Source organism: Dryobates pubescens, chromosome 20 (genome assembly GCF_014839835.1).
Source record: "Dryobates pubescens isolate bDryPub1 chromosome 20, bDryPub1.pri, whole genome shotgun sequence".
NCBI lineage: Eukaryota > Metazoa > Chordata > Aves > Piciformes > Picidae > Dryobates > Dryobates pubescens.
In genome coordinates this window covers 10,321,204-10,344,737 of record NC_071631.1, presented here as the reverse complement: position 1 = coordinate 10,344,737, position 23,534 = coordinate 10,321,204, and the positions used below count along the sequence as shown (strand labels likewise).

The 23,534-nt window shown below is 42.4% G+C and overlaps 1 protein-coding gene across 1 annotated transcript; it reads right to left on the bottom strand.

Annotated features, from left to right (window-relative positions):
- Positions 1-572: 572 nt before the first annotated feature.
- On the bottom strand, positions 573-23,130 carry SUZ12 (SUZ12 polycomb repressive complex 2 subunit). Its single transcript, XM_054170620.1, has 16 exons — positions 22,691-23,130; positions 19,790-19,836; positions 19,630-19,694; positions 14,199-14,267; positions 12,513-12,562; positions 11,383-11,468; positions 9,681-9,912; positions 8,469-8,571; positions 7,878-7,983; positions 6,859-7,036; positions 5,080-5,171; positions 4,536-4,679; positions 3,390-3,547; positions 2,465-2,663; positions 1,894-1,973; positions 573-1,058 (listed from the first exon to the last, which is right to left on the bottom strand). Exons 1-16 carry the CDS (start codon positions 23,007-23,009, stop codon positions 713-715), a joined length of 2,274 nt encoding a protein of 757 aa, XP_054026595.1. The 5' UTR covers positions 23,010-23,130; the 3' UTR covers positions 573-712.
- Between the last annotated feature and the right edge of the window lie 404 nt (positions 23,131-23,534).

Below are 23,534 nucleotides of genomic sequence, written 5' to 3'. Positions count from 1 at the left end.
ACAGGAAAAGCCATGATCCTTCCAAACAGGCACGAGACAAAGGAAGTGCTAAAGTTTGCCCACTTGTGATAACTTTAGTGTGGAAAACAAAACAAACCCCAAAACTAACCCAAAATTAATTTTGTCGTCGATCAGCTGATAAATGATTTCAGATACAAGGATCAAGGTTAGACTTTAAATAGTGAGACCCTCATTGTCTTTAAAAAAAAAAAAAAGCTTAACTGGAGAGTTTCTAAAGAAGAAAGAAAAACCAAACAAAGAAGAAAACAACAAACCAGCCACAAACCCCAAAATGTATCCCAATTCCTTTTCCCCAATGTCTCACAACTTCCTGGTAGGAGAACCAGCCAGATACAGATGCAAAAATCTGAAGATAAAAATGGTTTGACAGGTATTTAAATTATGTCAATTCCATAAAAGTTCTTAAGACACTAATTACTAAAATTACAAAAAAGATTTTCATATTGCTCTTCATGCTCAAACTCTTAGAATATTGTCATTACGTCACCAGAACCGATAAACACCTAAGATTTGCATAATTAACTCAATTAAAACCCTGTTAAAACAACATCCTTGTTGAAATCATTTATTTCCATCCAGCAGTGCCTGTTTGGAACCTCTGTGTTTGTGTTGTGTAATTCCTCATAGAGCTCATGCACCCTAGAACGTCACTTCAACACTTGTCCATCGCATGGCAAACTGACTTTTGTCTTCAGAGCTTTTGCTTCTTGCTCTGTTTTGTGACCCCTGAGATGCTCTCTGCTTCTGCCATCCTCTCCCTCGCGCTGTTTTCACTGTATCCATTTGCTGTCCCGCTCTGCTCCTCGGGTGATTCCTCATCTGCTGGGGAGGTTGATTCTCCTTTCTCTAACTTCTGCTGCATCTCTCGGAGCCTGGCAACAGCTTTGTCTATTGACATGATGCTGATGAGGTTAAAGTCATGCATGCTAACCAGGTGGAGCATAAAGTTTCGACACAAGTTCTTCTTGATTATTTTCTGTCCGTAATTCTCAACAAAGAGCATACAGGCATGATTCATCTGATTGTCAGCAATAAACCTGGCGGAGCAGAAAGCCATCGTTAGGCACCTGCAACATTCTGAACCGGAAAAGACACCCTACAGGCTGGTTCATCAGTGTAGCCGCACACAACATTTGTTACAGAGTCTCAACACCTTCAGGGCTTTTTCTTTTCGAAGTCAAAGGGCCACCACCAGCAAGAACCTATTTTAAGAGCTTACAATCATGTAATTATTTTGGTTGGAAAAGACCTTTAAGGTCATGAAGCCCAACCATTCTCTACCAAGGCTGGTACTAAAATATGTCCTTCAGTAGCACATCTCTGTGGCTTCGAAACAACTTCATGGATGGGGATTCAACCACCCCACTGGGGAGCCTCTTCCAGTCTTTGAGAACCCATTCAAGGAAGAGGTGTCTTCTAAGAAAGCCTTCATTGACCAATCAAAAATTTGTTACCAAATTATCCTTTCATGATCCGTTCCTAAACAACTGAGCTTGGAGCTGCCTTTCACTACCTGAAGGGATCCTACAGAAAGGCTGGAGAGGGGCTTTCCAGGAGGGTGTCTAGAGACAGGACAAGGAGGAATGGTTTGAAGCTGAGGGACATTAAGTTTAGAGTGGATTTTAGGAAGAAGTTCTTCAGCGTGAGGGTGGTGAGACTCTCAAATAGGCTGCCCAGGGAGGTTGTGGAGTCCTTGAGCAGCTGAATCTAGTTGAGAGGTGTCCCTGACCATGGCAAGGAGGTTGGAGAATATGATCTCTAAGGTCCCCTCCACCCTTTCTATGGTTCTATGAATTTTAAGTACTTAGTCAATTGCAATACAAAATGGTCAACCAAATCCATAGCAGAACTTCTCTAAGCATGGTACCATACCCGTGCTTCATAACGTGAAGGTTCCATAATTTCATCACTTCTTTCTCTCCTTCGTTAACATCCGAAAATTCTTCAATTTGCTGGGGAGAAAGGATTGGGAGAAAGGGCAGGAGAAGAAACAAAGACACCCATCAGAACTGTATGTCTGCTGACAAAGTAGCAAACACACCTAAAGTTCAACTCATGTCATCAAGGCATCACAGAATTACTGCTGAAAATCCAGGCATGGCACTTAGAAAGGTCAGGAAACAGCTGTGCCACACAGAGCCCTGTGATAAACCTCACACCCCACAGTGATACCAGCATCTCCTCTTGGAAGGAGAACACCCACACAATGAAAATTTGCTAGGACATACGTTGACTGAGCTAAGCTTTGCAGCTGAAGAGATGCCTGAGCATCCAAACTTTGATCCCACGAATTTTTATCCCTAGTGGCTCAGCATCACAAAACTTTCCATGCTGCAAAGGTGTCGTTTCCACAGTACCAGCTCTGGTGGCTCCCTAGGACAGCTGCAGACCACCTGCAAACCACAATCCCCTGGCAAGAACCTTGCATGAAAGGGATAATTACAGTGATGGTTTTCTCCCGCAGCCACTCAGGGTCCTTCTCATCCTCACTGTCCACCTCCATCTCCTGAGGGCGGAGGGGCAGACAAGTGTCACTGTGGAAGTAGAGCCGATTGTGGCCACTGCTGTACGTCCGCTGCTGCTCCACCTCCCCATCCTCAGACTCCAGGAACTCGGACATGCTTGCTTTCGTGCGCTTGGGCCTAGCAGAAGGAGCAAAAGGAATTGCTGTCAGCCATCTTCTTGAAGATGCATCTGATAGTATTCACAATTGATGAGTACAAATTGTTCTTTTAAGCTCTAGCTTGCAGGATTTTCTGGAGGGAAACCACCAGCAATGAAATAAACCCTGTTACAAGTCCAGCAAGCACTCCAGCTTTCGGGGAAGGCAAGTTTTAGGACAAAGCAGTTCAAAAGAGTTAGACACCGAGTAGATACCTCATATGAAAAGGTGTAGAATGACCTCAGATAGAGTCACCATCCCTCAGTAACACTTCGTGTAGTCACAAAGCACTGAACTTCAATCACAGTGACATGTGATACTGTTATGTGCACCTACAGCTTTACATACCCCAAGGATTCTCAAACCCTGAGAAAGCCAGGAAGGGACTTTTTGTAAGGGATAGTTGTGATAGGATGAGAGGGAATGGATTAAGGCTTGAGATTTAGACTGGGGATTATGAAGAGACTCTTTACAGTGAGGGTGGCAAGACACTGGAACAGGTTGCCCAGGGAGGTTGTGAATGCCTCCTCCCTGGAGGTGTTCAAGGCCAGGTTGGATGAGGCCTTAAGCAACCTGGGCTGGTGGGAGCTGTCCCTGCCCATGGCAGGAGGGTTGGAACTAGATGATCTTTAAGATCCCTTCCAACCCAAACCATTCTATGAATCTATGAACTTCCATAAACACAGCCCATTTCACAGCTGCCTACCTGCACACCAGGATGTGTGTGATGGGAGTTCTCTTGACAGGTCCGTTGCGGCTGAAGGCAAAGCCAGGCTGCCGATGGATGTCCTGGGGGTTTCCTGCGTAGGAGCCATCATAGCACTCATTGATGGACACATCTATCCTAGCACCTTTTGGATGATACTGAAACACACCATTGCAGACACACTTAGCAAACAGGAATGGCAATCCATCAGGAGGTTTAAACTTTCTCAATCCTGAATACCTTCACCATCACCCTATCAATAACCTGGCACAGCTCTAGATTGCTTTGGCAGCACCCAAATTACTTTTTACCTCTAGAAACAATTGACACTAAAAGCTCCTTGCTCTGTATCCTTTTACCATTTACAGAAAGCCACTCAGAACCAATTATAAGATTAAGGAAAATATCAGCAAGACTGCTAGCACCCTACAAGTGAGAGCATTTTCTGAATTTCCTAAAGCTTCAATAGAACTCTAACCAAATGTACAGTTTTCTACATCACATAAAACAACTATGTGAATGCCTAAGCAGCAGAAATGTCAGACTTCATCCTCTGGTGATAAGCATTTAAAAAAATATGTATTTTAAAAACCAAATAACTTTTTCTTCCATGTAATATGCAAATACTCACATAACATTCAAATGAAGCTCTGTTTCATCTGTAGATACAGTCCAACAACTCAACAGGCTAGCAACAGAATCACTGAATGGTTTGGGTTGGAAGGGACCTCCAAAGATCATACAGTCCCAACCCCCCTGCAGTCAATAGGGACATACCCCACTAGATCTCATTGCTCAGAGCCTTGTCAAGCCACACCTTGAACATCTCCAGAGATAGGGCCTCAACTACCTCTCCCTGAGCAACCTGTTCCAGTGGTCCACCAGCCTCATGGTGCAGATCTTGTTCCTGACATCCAATCTAAATCTGCTCCTCTCTGATTTCAAACGATTGGCTCTCAATCCTGTCACTCCAGGCATTTGCAAACAGTCTCTCTGCAGTATTCTTGTAGCCCCCTTCAGGTACTAGAAGGCCATAATAGCTATCCCCAGAGCCTTCTCTTCTCCAGGCTGAACAGAATCACTGCATTGGGAGTGTGACAGACCGGAGAGGGTTTCAGGCCGCTAAGCTACAAAGAGATTACTTACAACATAATTAAAGATGAATCTGCTGTGGCAAAGTTTCAGATGCTTGAGCAGACTATAGAGTTTGCGACAGTTGAGTGTGCACCACGGGCAGTGCAGGTCATCTCGGGCTTCAGTCTGCTGCCTGGTGTTGTTGTTATAGAGGAACTGGGGAGAAAAAAGCAAGAAGCAGCATTAGCATCAAATGAGGTTCATTCCACCTCCCAACTCCCAGAGCCAAGTTGGGTGCCATCTCATAATAAGTTCCAGGGAGCACAGATCAGGTCAGAGTACTGAAGCAGTGGTATTTCATTGTTTCCCCATAGGGAGACCACCTGCCCCTCCAGATATCTAACAGGAGATGTTCTTTGTCTCTGAGGGCGTCTAACACACCCCCTGTAAGAATAAATATGTGGAAGGCCTCTTAACATGGGAATCTGAGCCCCCTTAAGGCATTCACTGAAAAGGCAAATGGAAATTCCCCCCCAGCTCAGAAGAGAAGGAAACATTTTCATTCCATGCCATATTTAGAGGCTTGCTCTTCATGTCTGCTGCTTATTTTCAATACCTGGTAAAATATTCTCAGCTTCTGTCGAGGTTCATTTAAGACATCTCTCTCCTTCCTTGTCTGAAGGTCTGCTGGCAAGGATTCTTTCACAGCTGAAAAACACATGTACAGACACACACTGCTTTGGTGAAGGGGCAAAAAAAGGACACTTTGTTACCCAGGGCTGGAAGTTCTGAGAAGGGCACACTGCTGCTGAAGGAAATAGGCTGCTCTAGAGTACTCTTGTATCATAGAGCCATAGAATGGATTAGGTTGGAAGGGGCCTCAGAGATCATCTACTCCAACCTCCCTGCCATGGGCAGAACACCTCTCAAGTAGACTCAGTGGCTCAAGGCCCAAGTCACACAACAGAGAGCAGCAGGCAATGCAAGTGACACACAAAATACTTAACTGACACTTTAACCTTAACTCAGCCCCCTCATACACCTACTTTTTCCTGAGTACTGGCACTGCTTAGTGTCCTCTGAGCCCGTTCCGTATATTTCCATCTCAGTAAGACTGATTCCAAGCAACTAACAAGAAATTTCAGAAACCTAAGGAGGTTTATAAATATACTCTTCAGTAAAAACACATGACACCTGCTTGCTTCTGAATGGTAAAGAAAGCAAAATAAGTCTCAGCTCTACTGACTTATATTATAGTATTTTGGAAAAGAAAGAAAATTTCACCCTCTTTCTGTACCAAAAAAAAACCAAACAAAACAAGAGGAGCCCTGACCCTTAGCCTGCACCACATCAGAGAATTTAGAATTCCATGGCTCAGTTACTTTGAGCACTTTGTGGTTACAGTAAAGCTTAGGCTGTCACATTTAGAAAGACTTTGATGTCTTTATTCCCCTGGTCTGATGCCAAAGGAAAATGACAACACCAAAGTCATACACCCTTGGGAAAGAGGCACTGGATCTTCTACAATGAGAACCTCTAACTGATAGGGGTTTCCTACTGTTTTCATACTCTGCCCTTGGTGCTCAGAGAGCAAAGGCAGCAGAGTCACCAGAATCACCCCACAACGCCATGCATCGCACTATGATGCCCTCCTGCATCAGTGTCTACTGCACACCTTTGCTCTTGCTGTCGTTTCACCAATTTTCTGGAATACTTAACTAGCTTCTCTGATGCAAGAAAATGGGTTCCACCAGTAGCTCAGCAATGCAGCCTTGCCATGTCCCTGTTGCCTCTTTGTTAGGCAGTAAACCAGCACACACTTTCTGGAGTTAGTCAACACGCCGTCATTTCTGCTGCAAGTCTGAGCATTAAACCTGCCCAACAAATTACAGCTCTGCAATAAACCCTTAAAATGCAGACAGCTGGTATGAGGAAGTGAAGAGGAACAACTTCTGCAGCAAAAGTTCAATTATTTCCCTGCTTCTGCTGCCTTTCTTCTATTGGAAATGACTTGATAGTTTTGTGGGTTTTCAGCCATTCATTCTGACTGAAGAAATGCTCAGGTAAAACATTCAGTTCAAAGGACAGGAATGGGCCTTATTTAAATAATCTTGAACTCTTTCCAAAGACAAAGGCATCTGTAGGTTGGCTGAGGATGGTAGGAATCATTCTAGACAGTGGCTTCTACTCATGTAGGGTGAAATTCTTCTTTCCTACAGACTTTCGATACTCTGCGCCCAAGCTCTAGTGAAAAAGAGAGCTGCCACTCTTAGAAGAAATCCACAGTCAAGCAATTGATCACAAAATTCTGTTTTAAAGTGTAAAAGTTACACTAAGCTTGATTTCATGGTGGAAATAGAAGGATTTTTCAGCAGCAAAGCCCAGGTTTTCTTACCTATAGTCTGAGAAGGTTTAACAGAATTGGATTTGTTTTCTTGAGGGAGGCTTTCAGAATTCCGTGTAGCAAGAGGCTTAGCTATAGGAGCTGTGGATTTATCATTTGTGTCTCCTGTCCAACGAAGAGTAAACTGAAGTGTAGGTCCCTGAGAAAATGTTTCAAAAGGAGGCAATCTCTAAGGGGGGAAATAAAAAAAACATAAACCAGAGTTAGTGTCTTCCTGTGTACATGAAAAAACAGTCACAGAATGGGGATAGATGAAGTTGTTTAATCACCTTCAGTCCTTGTGTCTTCAACATAAGCTTACACATTTAGAGATGCTAAAAAAGAAAAGCTGACAAAGATGACTGTGCAGTTTCCTGCACATTACTGAACAACCACTTCATGTACATAACTGTGGCACACACATTGATCTTTGTGAAACAGTGAACAGCAAGGGTCCTGGCTAGAAAGAAAAGCGCACTCACCCACTAGCCTGCTCCCAATGGCCTTCTCTTTCTATTCACACCTACTCCCAGCAGCATTTACTGAGTGTTGATTCACCTCAACTCAAAATTTCTCTCCGCACCACACTTTCTCCTACACCAAAACACCTTCTTCCTTTCATCACTGAATTTCACCAGCATTTTCTAAAGGTACATGTGTAAGATCACACCTGTGAAAGCTCTGGGGTCCTCTTTTTTGGATTTGTCCAATGTGAATTAATTACAATAACAAACATTTAATTTGTCTGATTTCATAAGACAGAAATTCAGAAGTCACTGAAAGACACAGCTGCCATAGCCATAAGAATTAACATCTGCTTTTATCAATGTTCTGCTGCATACAAAGCTTTCCTAAACTGAGTTAAATTAAAACTCATCCCCCTACATCCTGCAAGAGAAGCACTATTTCCTGTTCAATTTAATCCATTTTCAGAGGAACAGCCACTGAGCACACTTGGAATTGTTTTTTCCACCGTAATCAAAATCCTTTTAAGTGAAGGCAGGTCTTGCAGCCACTACAACAATCCCTACCTTCCCATCAAGTATTGTTTCCCATGTTGCTCTCTTCTTGCTGATGGGACACTCTTCCATTTCCTGCATGGCCACTTCATATTCCCCATCCAGAAGCTGCAAGCGCCTGTCAGGACAAAGCATGTGCTGAGTAAAGCAGCTCAGTTTTATTCATTCCTAGTAAAATGAAGAATATATTCCACAGTTAAAAAGCTTCCATGAAAGTACAGGCAAATTAATTTGGCAAGAACCTTAGGTAACCACCATCTGTAACAAAATAGCTGCCTGGTGTCACAAAAACCTCTGTCCAAGTGATTTGAAGTGATGTAGGAAAGCTGCTGTCAATACAGAGTTAATATTGCAATGAATCTTGCAAAGCACTAACTCCTTTACCATTTACTCTATTTAAAACAGTTAGGAACTTCAAGGGTAACAAGGTAGATAAAGAGAATCACAGAATTGTTAGGGTTGGAAGGGACCTCAAAGCTCATCCAGTTCCAACACCCCTGCCACGGGCAGGGACACCTCACACGAGATCAGGTTGCTCAGAGGCTCATCCAGCCCGGCCTTAAGACCATTAACAGAACCTGTATTGATTTTGTATATTGTTACCTGTTTTTATCAAACACAGTCATTTGTGCCACAAAGGTCTTTTCCCCATCTTCACGATTTGAAGAGTTTCTTTTTCTTCTAGCTGGAAGCTCCTCATTGACATCTGGACATAGGCAAGATGGTATTCAGTTACAGAAGCACACATTCAAAAAAGCAAATAACTTCTGTGCAACTCTTAAATACAACTGGCTATTAATTATGTCAATTGTATCATAGAAGAGAACAGGACCTAGAACAGCTCAGTGGAAAGAGCACTGAGCTTAATGTTCTTTAGATATTCACTCATTTCACTAATCACATTTCAGATCTGCTCCTGCATATTTACAGTTTAGCCATATTACTCTGTTAGCATAAAGAATCTGGGATTTGACCTTCCTCCTCTTAATCAGAGAATCCTAGAATGGCTTAGGTTGGAAGGAACCTTAGATATCACCTACTCCAACCTCCCTGCCATGGGCAGGGACACCTCTCAACTACACTCAGCTGCTCAAGGCCTCATCCAACCTGGCCCTGAACACCTCCAGGGAGGAGGCATCCACAACCACTCTGGGCAACCTATTCCAGAGTCCCACCACCCTCATACTGAAGAGCTTCTACCTGAGATCCAGTCTAACCCTGCTCTCCCACAGCTTCAAACTATTCTCCCTTGACCTTATGAAAAGTCCCTCTGCAGCCCTCTTCAAGGTATTGCAAGACAGCTTTAAGATCCCCCCCCCTTAAGCTTAAGCTATAAAATAGTCAGAGAAATGAGTTTTCATTCTACATTTAGGATGTAACATACAACATTTTGAGAAGATTAAGGAAATAGCTTTTAAAAATGTGTTACTAAGGTATTTTCTGCATTGGCTACTCATTTAGTTTTGATGAGAGGTGATGACAGACCCACAGGTGAGTCAGTGGAGACCAGTATTGCTGGAGGTTTAACAGCAGTCACAGTGACCACAAGGCTCTCACAGGCTCTTAACCCTCCAACAGTGTTGCCTTACACCTTCATGTTAGTAAAAATTGGTGTTAATATTATTCAAAATATACAAGTTTCTACCAACTGTGTTGTAGCCTCATCTTGAAAAAGAGTGAGAGGAAAGGAAAGCAATCCAGTCCCTCATCTATCATTGGCCCTTTCCAGAGTATGACCTGTGCTGTATAGCAAGACAACTGCCAGATAAACCTTGCAAAGCAGATCAAGTGCCCATATTTAGAGACTGAAGTTACCAATGTTTTCATTAGTTTCCCCGTTGATCAGCCCATTAAACTCTCTCCTTCCTGGGCGAGTCACTCTGAACAACAGTGAGTAAGACTTCACCATATGGCTGTTGCTTGGTTCAAACTCGTTGCTGGAAACTGCAAGCGATGGGAAGTTGCCTGGTTTTATCTGGCTGAGGTCTGGGTTTAAAGGCACCTGCTTTTTACCTGTAGGAACCTGTCTTATAGGACAACTGACATCCTGCAGGAAGACAAGAAAACTAAGGTTTAGGTTTGTAGAATAGAAAGCAAAGACATTCAGTGTTCCAATGTGTGTGATTCTAGGAATTGTGCTTGTCCTGCCATCTTTTGGAAAACAAGTCTTGGAACAGAAGGTAATTAAAACTCCCCAAAACCTGGAAATACAACCCCCAAGTTTGAAATGTAAAGCCAGATATTCTAAGCATAAATAAAACTGGTGTTTTATAACCATTACTGGCAGCAGCCATCTTTCCCTGAGAGGTTAAATTAACACTAGCATGAGGCACTCAGATTCTAGAACAGTCATTAATACTAATTTAATTCTGTTTACCTAAAGAAATTAAATGTTTTGGTTATATATATATTTCAAGGGCTTCCTATCTTCTCCTTCCAATATTACAAAGTGCACTTTGTGCTATCTGGGAGATAAAGAACCACTTACCTAGGATTTATTATATTCAGTATCTCTCAAATAGATCACTGAGCACTGTGTAGTATTGGAAAAACAAGGCAAGATGGCCTAAGTATGAAACTTGCAGCAAAACATTTCAAATAACCATCAGCACCTCCTGCTTTTACCATATTTATCCATACTGTAACAAGTAACAAAATTGGCTAGAAACAATATTAACTCTTAAAAACATGTCAAAACAGTTTAACATCCTTAAGGAAAATACAGAGAGCTCTGACTGGAAATCTTTCCCTTTTTGGTTAAAAATTACAGCATACATTACTGAGCCTCCCATATTCCCATAGCTGTGAAGATAATTTGCCAACTGGTGTGAAACAAACATGGCTCAAACAGCAAGCAAATTCCAAGATGCTTTAAAAAGGGGGGGGAGGGGAAAGTAAAAAAAAAGAAAGAAAAAAACACAAACAAAGAGAGAAAATTGTTTATGATTCATAGTAGCTAAAATCTGAAATAATTGAGATGATCAATGTAAAAAAACCATGGGTACAGAAAAGGCAAGAACAGATACAAGACTTGGCAGACAACTGGGGAATTCAAAAATTCAAAACAACTACAGCTTGTTCCTTTTTATTTCTAAGCTCTGCAAGGCACAGACTAAGATTTTGTGATTGCCTGTTTTACTTAAGCCTCTGAGTGTCACAACAAAATGTATAGTTTAATGATGTGATACCCAAAAACCCCAAATTGAAGTGAAAATAGAGGTGGCTGAAATTCATGAGTGAATCTTAAAAGCCAGCTAAAATCCATGAAAACAGCTGAATGGCTTTTTATAACTTCCAATTGCATCTCACAAAGCAGAAAAGAAATCCAGACATATATTTGCTTCTTGTTCTCTTACCCAGTCAACAGAAACCAACGTAAAGGAGTTATTTAAATTAAAGATTGAATCAATCTCAGCAGAATCACCATTTCACCTTTACCTTGTTAATTAGATATTTCAAGCTCAGGCAGAAACATTTTGCTTTAATACATATTAACAGTTTGTCAAATCACTTTTACCTTTCGTTTCTTGTGGCAAACTTTCACAAGCAGTACTTCCAGGGTTACAGAATTTTGTTCATTCTCTGAGTTTTGGGATGGCTTATCTAGACAGGGAAAAAAAATATTTGAGACCTCTGAAAAAGTGAAGAAAAGTCCCATGGTGTAAATCTACCCCTAACTATTTTTTAGCTACAGGTACCACCAGGCACAAAGACCTTGAGTCAAATTCTAAGTTGGAATTCTCCCCAAACTTACTCCCAAGTTCTCACTGGAGGATACCAGTGTATTAGAAAGCACAGCTGAACTCCAAAATTTAAGAGTAAGCTTGCTACCTTGGGCAGTAGGAGAAAAAGGATATGGGTAGATTTAAGAACAGTCAGAATATCCTCATTGCAGGTAAATTTCCTGTAATTTTTTTTCCTTTACACAACTTGCAAACTCAGAATTTGGTTTGCATCAAAACTTCAAATCCAGATGGTATCAAATAGGAAAACAAAACATTATTTAAAAAAACCCACAAACCACAACACCTTAAAGATTCTGCACAGTTCACTAAGTGCAGAGCAACTGTTAAAGGACTCCTGAAAGAACATGAGAAAGTCAGTGTTAGAAAATAAGCCTTGGCTTCCCATCTCTGCTTCCCAGAGCCTAGGCTCTCCAGGACAGCTACCACCAGCACTATGATCAGTGATGCTAATTAAGAACTGTCTCACAGAATAAATGTCACTGTGTAGTAAGAGGACCTTTAAATATAAATTCCAGAGATTATTCGGAAATGTGCCCTCGTATCAGAAAGGGCTCACAAGATAAAACTTGCTATCCAGACAAATAAGCCTATCAATTGTGCTTGCTTCAAGTTAAATACTTCCTATGTTTAATGTTGGCTGTAGCATACACACCTTTTATTAGTCATATCATTTTCTATGGTACAAATGGCCATCAGGTTCTCACTATATGCAATGTTCTCTTGCAGAGAAAGGTTTTGATAGGTAACAGTAGGGTCACGTAACCTAAACATCCAAAACCACACAAAATCATCTAATTTATTAGCACCTGCAAAATCTACTGCAGCCCATGTCTGTGCAAGACCACACTGTAACAGAAACAGTTACACAAATTAAATCTAATGACTGAATTAGCCAACATACCATTTTTATGGAAGAACCCGGTAAATGTAAGTTGCAAATGAGCAGACAAGCTAAACAAAAAAAAAAAAGAAGAAAAGGAGACATTAGAACAAAAGTATTTTCTTCTCATGGCAGTCATAGGTTTACACAAGAGGCAGAAGTAGAACAAATTGCCCATCTTTCCAGCTTGGAAACTGCCTGGATACTGCAGTTGCAATTGATGCAAGCTATAGCCCGGTTTTCTCTCTACAGATTGAGGCTCTCCATGTATTCTATGACTTGATACATTAAAAATAAGAAACTCAAAGCCCAAAATGTAGAGATTCAAACAGTACAGTAGAAGGGCACTGCCTGAAGACCTGAGATGTTCCCTTCACAGCACAGGCAAACATTTCTGACACATTCATCAGCACCAGTGATGAACTTTGCTGGACATCTTCATTTTTAGTAAGCATTCTGAGTTTTGCAAGCAAAACCTTTACCATTGGGACACTACAGCCTTAGAAATAAAGATTATCAGTTGCGTCAAGCCCTTACCATCCATAACACATCCAATCAAAAGAGTAATTGCTTCTGTTTTGTTTCACACCAAGCACTGCAGCTCACAGCCTACTTTTCTGCTACTGCAGACCCATTTTGTTTCCAGTTGTTAAATCTGGAACACATTCCATCTTAAACCAAGTTCTCATAAAACCTGGATTAACATGGGTCTCAAACCCAGCACTTCTGAAGTGCAGAGTATTGAAGAAAATCTTGTCTGCTACACTAGCACACCAGGTACAATTTTGAGCACCTTCACTGACTTCTCAGGAAGATACCACCTGACACTCAATGCCTATTTTTAAACAAACATTCCCCAGAGCACTCAGATAATTACTCAAAGTGCCCAACAGCTTCAGCATTCAAAAGATTGCACCTGTACCAACTTGCATCACTCATCCATGTTATTTTTCCAAGCAATTCTAGACTGAAAGTACAATTTTTTTTTATAGTTTTGAAAGCAATAAACCCCCACAAATCAATATTACATTTTCCTTCAACTTTATCCTTAAAAAGAGAATATTTACCTAGCAAGTATTCACAATACAGAGAGCAAAATTAAGAAAAACAGTCAATAAATCTATAAAACCTTTTGGAACACAAAATTTCTTAAGTTTCTTTCAGACTAAATTGCACCTGACAGTTGCTTTGCAGCAGTCTTATTTGCAAGCACTATGGGAAAAGAACAGCTGGTTACAAAGAAAGCAAAGGCCACAAACAAAACCCTCTCTCAACAGGTTTTCATACATTCCAGCAGCTTTGGTCAGTCCTTAGGATGTCTGGGTTTGGTTAAAATTTTCCAAAATGTTTGCACTTCACAATCTATTGTCAGTACATTAAATAGAATTTGGGCAAATCAGTCTTTCCACAAAACAAAACAAAAAACCACACAACCAAAAACACCAATGCACCAAAAAACAGAGAAGACTCAGCTAACAAACAAGCACAGAATCATTTAAGCCCCAAAGAGAGTCATTTCTTTTCTGAAAATCTGCCTTTTTTTTTCATTCCAGCACACACAGATTAGTTAACTGACAAAACAAAGAACAAAAGTACCTTGCTTCTAAGAACTATTTTCCATCACTTTTGTTTTATCAACCAGAAAGGCATTTGCTTTAGCACACACGTGCTTACTTGCACATACACACAATACATGCAGGACAGTACCTGTGAGACTCCTGTTCTCCCTTCATTTTCTCTACTTTTGACAACATGTCATCTACTTTGAATGTTTTCCTGTGAAGAAAAAGCAGAAGGAAGAGTTCCACACAGCCACTATTCCCAGAAAAATCTCATCAGTCTAAACTTTTGACTTGGTTTTTGCTCCTGAAGTGCACAATTTTAGCCTCCTGTTCAAAAAGCACCTTTTTTACACCTTTTTAGGCCTCATAGCACAGTTGTAGGGAAAGAGCTTCTCAAGCAGCGTCAAAGTAATACAAGTAATTAAACCCAGACCTTTCAGAAGAAATCCTACTGCTCATAAGGTGTCATTTCACAGCACCATGCTGAAACCTTGCAGTGAATATGTCAGCTTTGGGCAGAGAAAATCTTCCCCCTTTAGTGACACTTCCACTTAACAAGGAACTTCGTGTCAGCTCTTCTGTCAGTACTATTGGAACCTTGATCATAATGAAAAACCGTTCAAAGCTTATCTGACAAAACAGTTTCAAACCCAGGTGGAAGAAATCCCTTCCTTCTCCACCAAGTTACATTACAGACACAATACAAAGAACAACAAATCCTGAACCTACTTTTGCAGCACACCCAGAGGAACCAAGGGAGGGGATGACGACCAATGACAACAATGTCACAGGGAATAATCACTTCAAACCATTTCTGTCCATAATTCTGACATGAGTCTGTTCATGCTCATATGTTCAGCCTGTTCTACCATACATGCACTTTAATGTTCATTCCTATATATGGTTCACTGATGAACAGAAGTTACTCAGTGGTTAACAGAACAGTCTTTCCATTTTTTTTTTAAAGGAAAATTAAATGCTTGGACCTAGATGCCAACAAAATTGCACTGAACTGAGTGACAATGCAAGAGCTGCCAGGCCATCCCTCCTTCACATTTCCACCTCAGAAAAATGAAGTAAGAACAACATATGCTGTTGCCAATTACTGGAGGGAACAACGACATGCTCTGGGGAAGTGGGAAGCAGCATCTACAGAAATATCCTGACTGAAGAAACACTGATGTCACACACTGCCCACATGCAGCACATAATGCATCTGGATGACTTAGTTATGAGCCACACTGTGGCTGAAAAGCAACACTGGACAAGAAACCTTACACAAGTATGTGGCTGCTGTCAGGTGACAAAGAAAAATCAGAATAATTTGTGTAGTAAGTAATCACTGATTCAAAGCTCTACTCAGCCAAAGGCTCAAGCAAACAAATTCAAGAAATGACTCACCTACATTGAAATTTGGGGTTACTAAGATGAACACTGCAACACTCAGCTTTAAAACTAGAGATGTTAAAACCAGGGAAATTGTTGAAAGTTTCAGATTCTAAGGTGAAAAAGTCACTGTGTGCACTTTGTCCAAGCTCATCAAAATCATCCACTGTTGTGCAGAGCAGCAAGAAGTACACTTAGTTTTAGAAGGCTTCCTTCAGACTAAAGAATAGATTAAAATAACTCTAGAGTAAAATTACGTTGTGATCCATAAAACCAGCCAGAAACCAGCTTAGAGACAAACGTGCTTCAGGAATGGGGGAAAGCTCCTTCATAAAACATACCAATGTTTGCCATAGCTTGCATTTAATATCTGCAAGCATTACTGATGCAGAAAGAACAGCCACACCACCTTTCCTAATGTCAGACTCAGATTAGTCCTGACAAGGAGAGTCCTCTTGCAAATCTTTCAGAAAAACTAAATACAGCAAACAAAGCACATCCAGACGGTTACCTTTTGACATCAACTTGCAAGACCACAACAAAAATACAGCAATCCCTTTAAATGGAATTACTGGTTTTATGTTACCACATTCCCCTACAGAACAGCCAAAATGAAGGTTTTGTAACCACCATCCCCACACCAGCATTTACCTGTGCTACAGCCTGCGCATCCTGCACATTCCTTTCTCCACCCACTTCTATTCCAGTCAAGCCCAGTAATAATTAACCAAGTATTAAAGTCACATCAGAGCATGCCATTGCCCTGCCAATAACTACAAAAATTATTCCTTTATCCTAATACTGCATGGGAAGTTACTGTTATTGAGAGTGAGCAACTTCTTTCCAACACTGTCATCTGGGCAGACACCATCATAGCACCTGAAGACAGACCCACAGGAGGGAAGGCCAGTTCATTCTCCATCAAGTACCACCTCACCAAAGCCTATTCACCTCTTCAATGATGAGCAGCACCTTCATTAACTTTTAGCCCAGGCTGATACATGTCCATGAACTTATTCCCCATCAACACTGCTCTCTGCTCTAAGTATTGGTGAGGGCACACCTTGAGTGCTGTGTTCAGTTCTGGGTCACTCACTACAGAAAGGACATTGAGGTGCTGGAGCATGTCCAGAGAAGGGCAAAATGAGGCTCACAAAGGGCCTGGAGCACCTAGGCTACGAGGGGCTGAGGGAGCTGGGGTTGTTCAGTCTGGAGAAGCAGCAGCTGAGGGGAGACATCATTGCTCTCTACAACCACTTGAAGAGGGGTTAGAAGGGGCCAGCTCCTTGGTGTCAAGCAATAGGACCAGAGGAAACAGTTATAAGCTGTATCAGGGGAGGTTTAGGCTGGGTATTAGGAAACTTCTTCACTGAAAGGGTTCTCAAACATTGGAATGGTATCCCCAGGACAGTGGTGGAGTCACCACCCTTGAGGGTGTTCAAGCAGCACTAGAGACCTGGCACTTACAGATGTGGTCTAATGGTGACTCCAGTGCCGGGTTGAAGGTTGGACTGCATGAGCTTGAAAGTCTCTTCCAATCAGATACACTCTATGACTTGTTCTAGTCTTTATAAACTCTCAGTATTAAACATACAGACCAAGAACAATGGATTATTTCTTGGTAGGAACACAGTTTCACTGCCCTACCTCCAAGTGATAAATTTGTCTGCCATTTTTCTCAGACTACTGTACAGCTAAAGACAAAAACCACAGAACTACAACTACCGTTGTGATACAGAAGGTCTATGAGGTTTGGAGATAACCTCCTTATAGTTCACATGGAATCACTGAATGGTTTGGGTTAGAAGGGGTCTTAAAGATCATCTATTTCCAAACCCCTACCATGGGCAGGGACACCTCCTAGTAGACCAAGGTCCCATTTAATCTGGCTTTGAACAGTTCCAGCATTGAGCCTCCACAACTCCAATACCACAACATGGGATACTGTTCACTGAAATGGCAATTAAAACAGTGATCAGCAATTTTGAAATGGCAGATTTAAGAAGTTCTAGAAGAATAAATAAGCAAGCAAGCAAGCATAGTCATGGGCCACATCAGCAGGCTAAAAAAGAGCCAGATGCAAAAAACACTTCTTTACAAAGAGAATTCTGCTAATATTTTTACTATACTGGAGCTAGGTACATAATATTTTCATATATAAAAGCTTTAAGAAGATCTGCTACTCTAATTGGGACATCTTTCCTGTTTTAAAAGCCCTTTTCCATCAGGATCACTTCCCTTAACCATGTCTAGTGAATGGGATGGCAATTAATGATGGCAATAAAGGTTTGGTGCACATCTGAAAGTGTTTACCAGCATAGATTAGCAAACAACTCTCCTGCTAACCTCCTTGAGAAATTCACAGGAGATTGTTTTGCCACTGCATCTAAGTAGACCTTCAAACAGTAACTTATGTGGTTTTAACTAGGCTGGAAGAGGAGGCCCTGAGAGAACATGGAGAAGTGGGAGCTAGAGGCCCAAAGGAGAACACCACACTTCTTTGCAGTTATTTTCTGCTCCCGACCACCACCACCACCACTACACTACCTCTGCTGCATTATTGTGTGTTCATAAATAAATGTTTTGCTTAATCTTCCTAGAAATAATTGTGCTGATTAGGTCTATATGACAGTATTGTCAGAAAACCAACAGAGTGAAACAGCCACTAACCTGTTATTACAACAGTAAACCAAAATCACAGTTCTAAGCACCTTATTAAGGGAACTAGTGAAAATCACTATGTTTCAAAGATAAATTAACCATTACTTGTGCAGCTGAACTTGAACTATTTCTTTTTTTCCCAGCAACTACAGCAAATACCCAAAGAAACAGATTCAAGAAACAACATACACATTCATTCACATAGCAGTTAGCAGAAGTTATAAGCAAGAACTTCCTTTTGCACCATTCTAGTTAAAGTAAATCAAAACTCAACCCATTCTGAACATTATTGCTTTACATTTGTCTCTATTTTAAAATAAGCAAACAATTCACTTTAGGGACTTTGGTAAGAAAAAGCAAACATCAACTTGAAGTCTAAAACAAATACATCTGATCATTCTCTAAGCACCTGAAGTTGCATTTTATGGTTTCAGTTTTAACAAAAAGTTATATTGTAGCATTGCAGCTCAAGTCAAGAAGACTAAACAAAATCCAAAAGATCTGAGAACGCCAGACACAGCTTCTTTAAATAAAAATGTGCAAATTCTACTGCTCAAATCATTCAAATATTACCTTGCTTAGATACAAACACAGTTTAAATCAGAATTGTCTGCATCATCAGATTCTGTTGCTATCCCTTAAGCAGTCAGGACTAAGTACTTCAGTTCTGCAGCAACTGTTTCCAGGCGCTAAGAACTTTGGTGCTAAATCATTTTAAAGTAAGTGTCCAGGCTACAAAAAATCCCAAAGCGCAACAAATTATTTTCAGTGGGGGGGGGGAAGGTAACTGAGAGGACTTTGTGGTTCTGCTAATAAATAATGTACAGTGCACGTTTCACTCTGCAGTATTTATATAAGTCTATTGACACACAGCTGTAGCACCTCACATGATAGGAAGGGTTGTTTTGCAATGGTAAAACTGAAGCCCAGTGCTCAGCTGTCTGCAGTTCAAAGACACCTTTATGAAGGGCTTGCTGGACTTCTTGGGTAAAATACCATAAACCTCTTTCAGCTTGTAAAACAATTCCAGAAAATAATTACTGAATCTTTCCAAGACTAATTAACAAACCAAATAATTCTGTGTTTGGTTTGGGGTTTGGTTTTGGGGTTGTTTTTTCAGGTTACACTTTTACAAATCAAATGTTTCACACAATTACGATCAAGCCCCACTGATTACAAGAGCTTGGAGGTTACACAGTTTAGCTTGGTTTTTAAGAAGTTCTCCTCATAACAGAAAGCAAACACAGATGAATTAGCTGGGATTCTGCAGACAGTTAACCACATTTCAGTACTCCCAGAACCAACAGAAATCACAAGTGTACAGTCACACATATCCTGAACGCTGCAGAAAAAGTCCTTACACCTCAGAAATCAACTGTAAAGTGCTTTATGCATTGTTTGAAGGTCTTCAAAAAGAAAAGGTTATCTTTGACACACCTCATGAGAAAAGGAGCTTCACCCTCTGCTATTTTTCAGACCTCTGCTACTGGGTTAACAATTTAGGAGTGCTTTTCAAGAAACAATTTTACCTTTTGATATTTGTTCGGGAGTTTCTGTGGGACATGTAAGTGAGAGTTCTGTGCAAAAATATTGGCTGTAGAAAAGAAAAAAAGGAAGATAAATGTTATGCTTTAATTAAAATTTCCTACAAGTCCGAAGTAAAGGAGTGATAAAGAGCAAATTACTCACTGCTATTAGATTTCGTGTACGTAGAAATCTGTAGATCTGTGTTGGTTCTACGAAAAAGACAGACATGTTATCCAACAGATCTCATACCTCTAGAAAGACTGCCTTAAAATGATACCAAAATAGCTAAGCTAGCTTTTTTTTCCCCCTTTTTAAAACAAAGATCATAAAAGTCATCATTTAAGTGAAGCATCGCAATGTCCAAACAGCTCCAAGTCAAAGGTTTCTCCATCTACTGTACAACACAAAACAACTTCTTGTTTAAACCACATGAATCAGTAGTCACGACTCGACTATGACTGCTCTTGCTTCCCACAAAAGCTGTTTCTCATGGGTTTTAGATCATAAAAGTACAGGGAAAAAAAACCCTCTTCAACATACGCCAACCTATTGTCAAATAGGAAAGTTTTCTTCACAAAGTTAACGATAGGACACCAAAGCAGCACAATGAATTTATAGTCAGACAATTTGGTATCATCAGATTGTTTTACCCTTCTGGAAAGTACCAAGGTCACTTGCACAAGGTACCAAAACAAGAACAGAGACTGTCAGTTGACTATGACACATCACTGATCGTTCTAAGCAGATAGGTTTCCAAAACCTTTTCCATGTATAGGATCACAAAAAAAGTTGATTCTGGGAAAGCAACTACTGTTTGAAAGCACAAAGGGAGGGAGGATAACACAGCCATACACACCACTGACAGGAAAGGGTAGCATCATGTCAAATAGGTGTAATAATCACAGTTCAAAAGATCAGGACTTGCCTATGGAAAAAGAGAACCTTCAGTTTGGTCTTAACCAATTCAGTTAAGCAGGACAAAAAGCCTTTTTGTGTGAACCAGGTTGTATCTAATAAGGATTCCAATCTAAGCTGAAATCCACCCTTTCTAACTGAAACATAAGCCAGCTTCACTAGGTAATGTCAGCAAGAGACTTGGAAATGACTTGCTAAAGCAAAATTGAGTGGAGAGAAAATGATAGAGAATGGAGAACGCATTGATGGCCATGCTAGGGCTGCTAACACTGCCTCCATTTCCCACAGAAAGAGAACAAACAACTCTTTATTTTTAAAGAAATATTGAGCTTTTATTTTCATATGTCTGCAAATCAGGGATTTCAAATAGCTGGAAACTTTCCTGTAATTTATAGAACTCTGCAATTAGAAGGGGAAAATGACAGCATTCTATAGCCTTTATCCTTTTAAAATGATAGGATTCAGCCTCATTTCTACACTTATCAATGTAAGACCCCAAAGAATCTAGTATTAGAGAAAGGTATTATTATTAGAGATGGGAATCTTAAGTCCAATATTTCCTTTCAGAAGCCTGACAAAACTCAGTAAAATTCTGCTTAACATAAATTATCATAAAAACCTGTATTCCCAAATTGAGATAAAAGACAGAAAAGAAAGAAATTAAGAAATATGCACTTTGCTGGGAAGTGATAGAGCCGTCACAACTCCTGAAGCCATATCCCATACTTTTCAGTCTCCAAACCCCACGACATAATTACAATTTGGACACGCATGAAAACATTAAATTACATTCAGGAGGACATAATGCAATTTAAAAAGACAATGCCCTGCTGCTTCAGCTTTCCCAAGTAGAAAAATCCTGAAACACACTTTCCAACCTGCAGACAGACAGATGTTTCACAAGTCCATATTACTCAGCAAAAGCTTAAAATAAATCTTTATCTTTTTCTAGCACATGACCTTGAGAAGGGACAAAAACATCCATGAAGAACAAGGTTCGATGCTACATGGCTTGGGATTTTTTAAAATCTAGTATTTTCTTATTGCAGTTTTCCCATAAATTCACAGAACAAAGTTAACAACTATGACACATTTAGGCTGTAACTCCACATCACTACCTGCATAGCTCTGTTCCTCCCTGGTCTGACAGACTGAGGCATGAGCAAGATAATTTCCTTCCTCTCATCTCGGACACTGTGCAAGCCTCTTAAAATTCGTTTGCCACTTGACCTATTTGCAGCACAATTATTTGCTGAACATAAAGTTTGTTAGCAAGGCTAAGGTTCGAAGAACTCCATGTTAATAAGGATTTGAGACACCACCAAGAACTCCCACACTCTCTCAAAGACTCTCATCACCTCTAGCAAGTGTGAGCAGTGACAGTACCAACCCCAGGATGGGATCGTGCATTTAGTAGAGCATTAAAAATGTCCTTCAAATCCTAGCGATTCCACATAAATCTTTTAGCGCACTAAGTTTATTTCTACATTCTGCCTTTGAACCCGACTGCCACAAACAACTTTCTCGTGCATCCAAGAAGATTCTCCTCCATTCTGGAGCTGACATAGGGTGACATGAGGGTCGCAAAGGTCATTTTCCAATATGAAATCTCAACTAAGGGACGATTATTGCCAGACAAAGAAAAACCAAGTACAGGGGAACCTTTATCGCATCCTACCCCTAAAAGTGGCTAGAAAGGCAGTCGCCAAAGAAGGAACAGGCTCCCCGTTCCCAACTCCCAGTGCCTCCCAGGGCTGGTGGAGCAACGAAAGGAACCAGCCGCCCCGAAAGCCTGATGGGAACTATTAGTGAGAAACCAAGTTCATCGGCTGGGCGCAGACACACACCCCCGCCCTCCGGGCCCCGGCCCCGGGAGCCTCTCGCCACCCTGCCCGCACACCGGCCCCGAACCTCGCGCTTCCGCCCGCCGGGCCCCCGCCTCCCCGGCGATGCCCCCTTCCTCCCCCAGCTCTGCTCCCCTTCGCCCTCCTCTCCGGTCCCAGCTCCCTCCCTCCCCCGACCATGTTTACCCCCGGAAGCCCCTACTCTCCACAGCCCTCCCCTCCTCCTCCTCCCGCCCTTTCTGCGGCGGCCCCGGCCGGTCCCGCCAGCCCGGGCACCCTCTTTCTCCGCCGGCCCGGTACTCACTCTCGAAGGCCTGAAGAAAGAGCTCGTGGTCGGCCTGGATCTGCTCCATCTTCGGCTTCTTCGCGGGGGGCAGCGCCGCCGCCGCCGCCGTCGCCGAGGAGGCCGAGGAACCGCCCGAATAACCGCTTCCTCCGCCGCCGCTGCCGCCGCCGCCTGCGGCACCACCGGATTTGCCGCCGGGAGCCGCCGCCGCCGCGGAGCTCCCGAACCCCCCGCCACCGCCGCCTCCGCCGCCACCTCCTCCTACTCCTCCTCCGGCGGCGCCGCCAGCGGAGCCCGAGCTGGGCCCCGCACCTCCACCGTGTTTCTGAGGAGCCATGGGCCTGGCCCCCAAGAGGGCCCCGGCAGGACGGAGACCGAGCGGGGAGGGAGGGGGCGGCTGGGGCGGGTGGGGTGAGGCGGGGGGAGGGGAAGCGCCGAGCTCCAACTCCTCTAAGTCTCCTCCGCTCCGCTCTCCTCGGCGCTGCGACCAGCCGAACCCGACGACCACGACGCGCCCGCCTCCTCTACTCTCCCATTGGCTCCGAAGATGGCGCCGCACCGCCTCATTGGCCAGCGCGGGGCCCGCCCCCGCGTGACGCACGGATGGTTCTGGAAGCGTTTGGTTGGTCGGTGCCGCTCCGCCGCTTGGCGCTTCTCCCCTCCCCCGCCTTTGAACTGAATTCGCGGGAAAGGGCCTCTCGCTCTGCGGCGCGGGGCATGCTGGGTAGAGCGGGCCGCCTCTGCCCGCCCCTCACCGCTGCGACTTCCGCGGCTGCTGCCTTCGTATCTCTGCTGTGCTGCTGTCTGCTCGCAGCTCTGGGCTTTTCCTGCCCCTTCTCCTCCTCCGCACAGGTAGCTGTTA

Coding starts and splice junctions, on each gene's coding strand:
- SUZ12 (XM_054170620.1), bottom strand. CDS start 23,009: ATGGCTCCTCAGAAACACGGTGGAGGTGCGGGGCCCAGCTCGGGCTCC. Junction 7,037..7,877: donor AAACAATACTTGATGGGAAG/GTAGGGATTGTT, acceptor TTCCCCCCTTAG/AGATTGCCTCCTTTTGAAAC. Junction 1,059..1,893: donor CTTCACGTTATGAAGCACGG/GTATGGTACCAT, acceptor CTGCTCCGCCAG/GTTTATTGCTGACAATCAGA.